We start from the raw sequence: 10,227 nt of genomic DNA, 5'->3' as shown, positions 1-10,227 counted from the left end.
AATATAAAAAATTGGGACATTATAATGGTTTTTTTAATTGGAGTAAGAAATAAATGATTTATATATTTATTTAGGAAAAAGTGAAATCTTTATAAGATGAGTTAACCCGTCATTTAAATTCACAGATTAATTATTTTCTTTATTTGTTTATCCCATATCATTATATTTGCCAACTTTTTATTTTGCGATTTTTCAGAAATGGAACAAGTGTTTATCTTAGAAATGCACGCTATAACGTCATAGCGATAAGGACACATTGGTTTTGTACTCCTATAACATTAGTTCATGATCTAAAACGACATTTTACATAATCATCTCAAATTAAAATTGTCGATGTTATCTTCGTGACTATTGTGATGGTGTTAATAGACGAGAATGAAAGTAGGATTCGCATGTTCTTACGTTCAAATATACGCGTTTTTTATGTCTTGATCTTTCTCTCTATACACATAGGAGCAAGTAGAATGAATATAATTCATCGCATAATCAAATGCGTATTCTATATATACATGTTACTAATTAATGATTTTATCTCGCATTCATTATACGTAAGTATGTATTTATAAATACAAACTATTCGCATAGAGTACTTTCTTATAATATACTTATACAAAATCTATCTAGTTAATTTACTTATAAATGTACAAGTCTCAAGTATCGACTTTTGTTGTTTAGAGACAGAGCTCGTTTATTATTCCTTTGAAGAATAAAATTGACATCGATAGAAATGAGTTTCCTTGTATACAGGATGTCAAAGGTCACTTCTCTTTCTACCGTACATATATAACAAATATGTAATAAAGGCGAATACATATAAACAATCTTCGGAGTTTATATATATATATATATATATATATATATATATATATATATAATTAAAATATTTACAATACGATTAATTTTTAAGAAGTTTTCAATTTTGTTCTTCGTCTAATAAAATGTTGATATGAAAGAGAGTTCGTTTTCCTGTAAGGTCGGCGAACGTAAGACGACGTGTATCTTCTAACATAGACAGAGAGTTAAAAGTTAGGGTTGGTTGCATGGTCGATCGTATATTAAATAAAGTATGAGCATTCTGCGAAACAGCAAGTGTCCTAGACGAAATGGCCATCGAGTCATGTGATGCTTTTCACGCTGTAGTCCGATACGCGCGGACGGCCGATGAATTATGTAGCTTCTTCGGCTTTCCTTTGCGGTGAAACTTGAAGGCCATTTGGAGGGTAACACAAAGAAAGATTATTGCTAATGTAAGTGCGAAGAAGTGTATTGTAACTTTCGTGACCAAGTGAATGAATAGAAAAACTTATAAATTTTCTATATCTCAGATCAACCAAATGTACAATCTTATAATATATTTAAATTTCAATCAACGTTAAATAGTTTTTCATATGTATCATTAAAATTTCATACGAATATTTCTAAGAACAAAATATAAATATTATTTCTAGATAATAATGAAAGCATAGATTTATATTTAAATCCGTAAAAAAAAAATTGTATTTAAATGTAATCACAATATTATTGAAACATAACTTGCATAATTAAAAACAGTACAGAAAATAAATATATGTTGGAACGTTTCGTGATTTAGAACATAGAAAGACAAAGAAAGATACATCGAAAGTTATTTAGAAATAGGAAGAAGGATCAATAACGGCATGATCTGTAAACGGTATTACACGTAATTGTTTCGAAGCAGTTCGATTGCGAGGAGAGGAGGAAAAAGAAAATGAAGACAGCAAGAACATGTCACCCCAATGGGTGGAAGCATAGTGCGTCGCGCAGGAGCATCGCAATCGGACAGCTCCGGTCTCGCCCGTTGCGGAAACGAAAGAAGGCGAATTTTGCCGAAAGACACCGATCGTCGAGTAAACCGCGAACGATAAAAGTGCGGGTAGGAGGAGTGGGGTTAGAGGAACAAAGAGTGCAAGAGGCGCGCTCGTTCGAGTTTTAGACCGCTCGAAAGTCTAATCCGAAAGACGGGAGGTGCTTGAGGGAGAGCAGGAGAAACAGGAAAAGCAGCAGTAGCAACTGCCGTTGCCGCCGTCACCGCCGCCGTCGCCGTTACCACCACCGCCTCCACCGTAGACAAGAACGAACGAAAGCGAAAGCAGCGCCTCCGTCTCCGTCGGCAGTGGCACGATCCTCGGCGTCGAAGCTTGCCGCGCTACTCTTCGACCTCTCATCATCTTTACCGTCCCTCCCAAACCGCTATCGTGGTCCTTTTTCTATTTAATCAATCTCGCATTTGGTTCTTTGTCGTTCCAAATTTCCTCTTCCTTTCTCTTTTTTCTCTCACTCTTTCCACTATTTTTATAAATATATATATATATTTCTCTTTTCTATCTATCTATCTATCTATCTATATATATACACACACACACACACACATATAACGCTATCTTTATCTTTCCATCTATCTCTCCTTGCACACGCACGAACGTTCCGTCCTTTTTCCTCTTTCTGACTCTCTTTCTATCTGGGAATCGCTTACGTCCTTCGCCCTTTTCGTCCGACGTTCGTCTTACAAATAGCACGCATCTAGGCGGCTCTTCTACTCCCGGACGTGCTCGCCGGTACCGTATTTCGCGACAGAAAAGTATATTACTCGACGCATGCCACCCCGTATGCGTACATGTGCATCGTGGAGCCGGCTTCGGGCACACTTGTCTCGAAGATATCAACGAAAGGAAGGATATTTATTTTACCGTTACGACAACTACGTCTATTTCTTCGAAGGATAACTCGTCGAACTTTCTTCCTCTACGAGAAGAAGTTCCTTCAAATTCAACAATAAGAATCGTCGCACTGTCACGGGTACGCCCTTCTTCATTCGAAGGAATCGCGTCATTATTCTCGTGTTGCGTGTGTTGTGTATCTGTGTGTGAGAAAGAGACGAGCGCGCGTCAGTCACGTCACGCGAGTCTGCTGGTGCCGTCGTATAAGAATCAGTAACGCACGCGACAGTCCAGCATTTTTAAATTGATTCTCAGTGCCGGTCTTTCTCAACCACCTGCTTTCCTTTCTCTCTTTTTTTCTCTCTTTTTCTCTCTCTTTCTCTCTCTCTCTCTCTCTCTCTCCTCTCTCTTTCCCTATCTTTCTCACACTTTGTGAACCTTTTGCTTTCTTCCATACATGGATTTTCCAAAGAGATGTTCGTTTGATTCATGAAATGAGTTCATTCAATAAAACGATGGACATCAAAGGATGACATCACTATACTTTAAAGAATGTCTGTGCCTGTGTCTCGACGATCAATCCTTAGATCGTGTTCGTTATTTTGATAATACATCAATTTTCCTTTTTGACACTTCAACCTAAAAAAAAAAAAAGAAAAAAGAAAGAAAGAAAGAAAAAGAAAAAGAAAAAGAAAAAACCAGAAATATCTAAAATAAGCTCGATTAACTCACACGTTGGAGAATTTGTTCTCGTTGGCAGGGTCACAATGAATTATCTTTTACCTACTCGTCGTCTGTGTAACACGAGAGAAAAGAAAAGAAAAAGAGAGAAAGAGAGAATGAGAGTATGAACAAGGTTAACGTCCGCAGATATGGTAAGAGATGATGCACTCGAGGATTCTTCCGAATTGCTTCGTTCACTCGTTCCCGAAGGAACAAAGAGAAGAATCATCGAGGTAATAAAGGATATAGTACTCTTCTCGTCATTCTTAAAGCTCGTGCGAGCAAGAAATTAACCCACTTTTCGGCGGCACGTGCGCACTCTCAAATCCGGCACAGACGTTTTGGCGCCTCCGTTGCCTTGTCCGCTCGCTTAAATCTCTAACATGACGTGATGTTGTAAAGGAAAAAAAGAAAAAAAAAAAAAAAAAGAAAATCAAATTATCCGATTATCGATAGATTTTGATTATTCATTTAAAAAGAATCTTGTATTTTTTAAAAACTTATTTAATGATCACAATCTTTCCTCTATTCTTCTTCTTTATAACAAATATCGTCTTGTTGGATCTTCTTTATATCCTAAAACAATAAATGCAAACATTAATTTTACATTCTATTTTTCTATTGACTTTTATATATTTATTAAAATGAATTGTTATTATTATTATTATTATTATTATTATTATATTATTAGTATTAAATTGCGCTGTGTGTACTAAAAATGCTACAATCGTGCTATAGTTTTGACACGCCTAACAAAATCTTCGTGATTTCTCTTATTTTCGCATATTTAGATTTATCAATAACCATGATTTGTTACGTTCTAAAAATCTATTCTTTCATTGTCTAATCGTAGAAATATTTGTTTAATATTCTGAAGTATATAATCTTTCATAATAGATTAATAAGCAACAATCGCGTCTAATACATGTCATTGTAAATTTAACCTGCTATGCATTAAATTTATATAATTTTCTCGAATCGGTAAACCGTGAAAGATAAGTGTTCGTTGCCAATGCAAACAAATATTTATCTTATCATAGTATGACTTATATTAGCTATTTTTTTATTTATTTCAGTCAAATATTTTTATAGATGATATTAAAAATTTTTTATGCTTACATCAGAATTATTGCAAGATGTGTCAAATAAAATAAAAAAAAAAAAAAGAGAGAAAGTAATAGGAAAAAAAAAGGAAACGAGTAAAACAACTACGCTGTAAAACATATTCAATAGTTCAATAGTCGACGAATAAATTATTGATCAATTCGTATTTTACGTCATTTCGTTTTGGCTCTACGGAAACTAGGAAATAAAGAATAGGTACCGGTAGTGCCTTTTACCATTCACAACCTATTACGCGTGCAAATTGTTATGTCTATAATGATATGTAAGAGATATCACGGAAATAGGAAGGAAATTCAATGGAACGTGTAATCATGTCGTCTCTTACAACATGCGTATTTTTAAGGGAAAACATCATCATCATCATCATCATCATCAGATGCGGTGTCAAACGAGGAACGTTCTAAACAAAGGATTACGAGAAGAAACGCAGAAGGAAATAGTATGATCACAGCGATATGAGAAGAAGCGACGAATTACTTCGAAGTAGAAAATTTCGAATGATTCTAAAACGTTCAGGGTATTAAATGAATTTTTAAATAGAAGAGCAAATAAAGAAGAACTGCTAAATCAAATGCGTTTTTAAAGGAAATATACAAATTATCATCCTTATTCCTTTATTTCGCGTGTTATTGAGACACAACGAAATATCGCGGTACCAAAGGACATACGACGATTGGTGCATGACACAAGCAACTCCTGAGGAAAAATTTCCTTTGTATTTTACAGCGAATCGTAAAGGTATAGGCTAATTATGGATGACATAAAGGTGCCTAATTTAGGACAGGCTGCATCGGCCGCATGTTCAATGGCTACGAATTTCTTAGCGCCAGTAAAAACCGAACAACAAATTTACGAAAATTCAATGCTCGAAGATGATCCCAATGCTAATTCGGTGGTACCCACTTCTAATGAAGATAGGATATTACCGAGATGGGGTCCTAGTCATAAAGGTGCACAAGAATTAGCAAATCTTTACAGTAGCGGTAAGTATTTTACGTTCCTTTGTTTCGTCTATTTCCTCGAACGCTTCAAATCATATGCTTACTATGACTTCATCTTCATTAGCTCCATCATATACGAAGCTTATTTTCGTATTCTTCTCACTTCTAATTTTTTCTGCTTATTCCATTATTTCAGGAACATAAAAGATCCTTTTTTTAGTACAAAGAATTTCTATTCACATAAAAGTATGTTTAATAATGGATATTCGTAATATCGGACATAATTTAAAATGTGTTTATGTGTTGTTTTCTTATCAATCTTATTGTAATTCTTTATTTTTCTGTTAAAACGTTTCAAATATTTAAAAGAAGGAGAAATCACATTCATTAAAACGGAAGAAAATAAATTAATAAAATTGATAAAATATTCTTATCGTCGAGATTGTTGAATGAATACTAAGCTTGACAAATTAAAGATTCCGTATCGCATCAAGGTTGTAGATAATGAAAGAAGATGAGATTCCTGTAATCTATATTTCTCGGATACTTATAATTATTCAAACTTAATTACCGATTAGATCTTTCTTTTTATTTCTTTATAATAAACATTCAATATTCAGTAATACGCTTTTGTATATACTTCCATATATATACAAAATATACGTATTAAAAATTAAAATGAAATAAATAAAATAAAAAATATATAGAATATTATAATATAAAATATCCATCACATCAGAATTGATTACTTGCCAAAACTTGCCACTTATAAGTCACTTGTACCTTGAAATCTTCGCGAGCCAAAATAAAGAGCTGTCACGATATAAGCAACTTAATCACCGCATCACTACCGTGCTGAGATTGTTATGTAAAGATGTTACGATAACGAAGTAATTTCTATATTGCTTCATTTTACATCTGAGTTGCCGTAACACGTTACTAGCCGTAATTAATTATTAATTTATATTCGATATAATTTTCATATTAGTATAATTTGTTAAAAAAATGGTTGACAAATCGATTGAAAAATTGCTACTTTGTTTGGAAAGAATAATAATATAAAATAAATAAAATAAAATTTTTATGATTTTTAATGAATGTGAAACGATGTATATAGTATATATATTTTATAGACTAAATATTTAAAACAGACATTATGAATAATGACAAATAAAATCGTACAGTGTAATAAGTTTCAGTATTACGGTCGTATCTTTTTAAATAGCTTTCTATAATAAATTTATTACATATTTATTATTAATTCCCAATTAGGCATATTAAAAACCTATTATTTAGAAACATATTATTTTATTAATATGACCAATATAATAAGAACGTGTAATTCTTAAAATATTTTTAAATAATTCATAAAAATAAATAATACTGAATGAAAAATGTTTAAATCAAATTGCCCAAAGAGGATGATATCTTTGTTCATAATATCTGATTAATTTAATAAATTCATAAATATTTATCAGATTGGCATTAAAAATAATAGTCTATTAGATATTTGACCTATAATACTTATAAATGTTATATTTCTTACAGGAAAAAGAACGCAGGAATGTATATGCGTTGGTATTTGTATCACGCTGGTAGCAGTAAATTCATTGTTCATCCTGGTCAGATTAAAACTTGAAAATTTAAGTTCGATAATAGTAGCAGCATTATGCGGAATCATCACGGCGGATTTTGGATCTGGAGTAGTTCATTGGGCTGCTGATACATGGGGTTCTGTCGAACTTCCCATTCTGGGAAAGGTACGATTTTTTAAAATCATCAAAGCATTTGCAATGTTATGATAATATTATAAATATGATAAATATTTTATAGAATTTTTTAAGGCCTTTTCGTGAACATCACATCGATCCAACCAGTATAATGAGACACGATTTTATTGAAACGAACGGTGACAATTGTATGGCCACCATACCATTCCTTTCCAAATTAACATGGGACTTTCTTACTTTATCAGAGCCAGAAATCGAGCAGAAGTTTCTTTGGACATGTTATTGGTTTTTACTTGCAATTTTTGTAGCAATGACCAATCAGGTAATTTTTCTAATATTTTTTAAGCATAAAATATGTGTGATATATATTGTTTATAAGAGACTTAATTATGTGTAAAGAGAGTTACAAAGTTGGGACAAATAAAAGATATTTTACAGATTCATAAATGGTCACATACATATTTCGGACTTCCTCCTTGGGTAGTTTGGCTACAGGAACATAGAGTAATTTTACCAAGAAAACACCATCGGGTGCATCATGTTGCACCACATGAAACATATTTTTGCATTACTACTGGCTGGTTAAATTGGCCATTAGAGAAACTCCGGTTTTGGTATATTTTAGAGATCATTATTGAAAAATTAACTGGTTGTAAGCCTAGAGCAGATGACCTAAAATGGGCACAGAAGAGGTCTTGAGATTTAATGTGGTTTTTCTTAGCTCTGCATTTTAGTGGATATTCAAAAAATGTAATATAGCATCATATATTCAAGGGACTGAAATAACATCGAACTGGCTAGTAACAGAAATGGAAATTTATGCACGGACAATAGTAAAAGCTTGAGTGATACACATAAAAATGATATTAAATCTATATAGTTTTTTTATACTAGTACTATGAGGCCTTTGAAACAAAATAAAAAGTGTAGAGGGACTAGGAATAAATAGTATTACTTAAATATGCTTTTAAACTTTACACATTTATAATACGTACATGCAATAATATATGTACATATATAAGACAAATGTAATATTGTAACGTTATATATGTCATATAAAACTTGATAATTGGCCTGTTGTACTGTATTACGAAATTTGTTGCATAGCACAATGATTCCACAAAGAGCACATAGCTCATTGGATTTTGGTATAAAAAATTTACAATTAATTATATTATGAAATATCTTTAAGCAAACACAGGAAAAGTAAAGTCAAAATTAAAAATAAAAAACTAAACTGTCTTATATTCTTAATGTGTTTTGTAAGCACATATGTCCAGTGATGAAAGTAGAAAGAAATATATATGTGTATATATATATTATATGTATATATATATATATATATGTATATATATATATATATATATATATATATATATATAAAGCTTAAAGTATACGTACGTGTATATATAATTTTTACACATACATATGCACATTTATATAAATTATATATACATATATTTAAAGAACTGACTTGATTTCATATATACAATCATTCGCACAATTTATTTAAGAACAAATTTTAAGATAATAATAATTATTGTAAATATGATTGTTTTAATAAGTTTTATATCAAACAAGCTTAATTCTTTTTTTAATAGCTTATAATGCAAATTTCCCTGAACCTTTAAAGATCTTTGACCCATCGAGGTATATTAAAGCAGATTATCTTTTTTCTAAAAGTATAAATCGCTAAAAGTAGACATTGTCAACTCAGCAGGTAATGGGCAACTTTGTTTAAATGTATATATTGTATAGTTTACTATTTTTTCATATATAAAATACATCAAATTGATTTAGATACATTAGATTTTGCATTAGATTTTGAGCTAATAATCATAACACTGTATTTATAACAATACAAGCAATTTGTTTTCATCTATAACTATTGTGTTAATTATTTAATAAAATTGACAATGTCATTTAAATGGCAATGATATAAAAAAGCAAAAAATGATTAATATTTGTAAATGTATTCTTAATTTGTGAAAAACTTGAAACATTTAAATGTATGGTCACGAATTTAAAAAAAATAATAATAGTATAGATTACTCTTTTTCAATGTCACTCACACTGATTACACTTCTTAGCTCATAACGAAGGGTCAAAATACTGTAAAACCTTAAGGTGCTAAAAGTATAAGTACAAATTTAGGTTCAGGGACCAAAGGACCTATTGCTATATGCAATTATCTTATGAATGATTGGTTTGCTTTGAATAAAGTATACTGATATAGAAATAGATTTTTCAATGCAAGCAAGTATTTTAAATATTTTCTTATGTGTAATTTAGATTATTAATAAATTTAACTATAAATTAATATATTTCAGATCAAAGCAATGATCTCTGAATGTTTCAGTATACTTTATACAGAATCATGCCATGATATATGTTCCTTACCAGCAAGTCAGTTGTAAATGCCTCTTAAAAAAGACGGTATTCATTATTGTTATTGTTATTGTTATTGTTATAAGAAGATTATAAACTTTAAATGAATCTGTCAGATGAGAGCTTTTCAGCAGGCAATGCCTGGAGCTTTTCTCAATGCGTTTAATATTTATGTGCATCTAATTAAGTAAAGCAGAGCTTTATTTATCATAAGAGAACAAAAGACATATTTTTCATCTTTGAATGCCATTTGATAATAATGTCTAAGAATATATTTAATTTATCATAAAATATAAAAGAATTCAAATCAAATGGATGGAAAATAATGTGAACAATTATATTTGCACTGCTGTGTTATAATACAATAATTTTCAGATTCAAACTGAAAAATAATATATATAAGATACTTTATATAACAAATCTATATGTATGAATAGAATACTGATTTTGCAGCAGTGTGATTCAAATTTTATGATAAGTCTTAAAATAAGCAGATTTTTATGATATAATTATTTTTTTGTTTTAATTTAATTTATTTCATAATAATGCAACCATATGCAATGAAACTAGCATCAAATAACAATATGAAAGGACTCAAGTCTGAATAAAGTAATTATAAAGCATTAAATATGCTTTATCTTT

The 10,227-nt window shown here is 30.8% G+C and overlaps 1 protein-coding gene across 4 annotated transcripts; it reads left to right on the top strand.

The window, feature by feature from the left end:
- Positions 1-1,981: 1,981 nt before the first annotated feature.
- LOC124948491 (plasmanylethanolamine desaturase) lies at positions 1,982-8,512 on the top strand. Of its 4 annotated transcripts, none has more exons than XM_047492167.1 (5): positions 1,982-2,817; positions 5,253-5,509; positions 7,016-7,227; positions 7,301-7,519; positions 7,636-8,512. In XM_047492167.1, exons 2-5 carry the CDS (start codon positions 5,278-5,280, stop codon positions 7,894-7,896), a joined length of 924 nt encoding a protein of 307 aa, XP_047348123.1. In that variant the 5' UTR covers positions 1,982-2,817; positions 5,253-5,277; the 3' UTR covers positions 7,897-8,512. The 4 variants fall into 4 exon arrangements, with proteins under 4 accessions (XP_047348123.1, XP_047348121.1, XP_047348120.1 ...); XM_047492165.1 differs by having other exon boundaries at positions 4,870-5,509; XM_047492164.1 differs by having other exon boundaries at positions 1,982-3,634; positions 4,870-5,509.
- Positions 8,513-10,227: the final 1,715 nt, after the last annotated feature.

The sequence above is a fragment of the Vespa velutina genome, chromosome 4, assembly GCF_912470025.1.
Source record: "Vespa velutina chromosome 4, iVesVel2.1, whole genome shotgun sequence".
In the NCBI taxonomy this organism is placed as follows: Eukaryota; Metazoa; Arthropoda; class Insecta; order Hymenoptera; family Vespidae; genus Vespa; species Vespa velutina.
The sequence above is the reverse complement of the archived record's forward strand: the minus strand, read 5'-3'. Positions and strand labels throughout refer to the sequence as shown.

What these genes read in the sequence shown, in the direction of transcription:
- LOC124948491 (XM_047492167.1), top strand. Translation starts at nt 5,278, where the DNA reads ATGGATGACATAAAGGTGCCTAATTTAGGACAGGCTGCATCGGCCGCA. An exon ending in AACTTCCCATTCTGGGAAAG is followed by an intron (nt 7,228 to 7,300) that starts GTACGATTTTTT and finishes AATATTTTATAG; the next exon opens with AATTTTTTAAGGCCTTTTCG. An exon ending in TTGTAGCAATGACCAATCAG is followed by an intron (nt 7,520 to 7,635) that starts GTAATTTTTCTA and finishes GATATTTTACAG; the next exon opens with ATTCATAAATGGTCACATAC.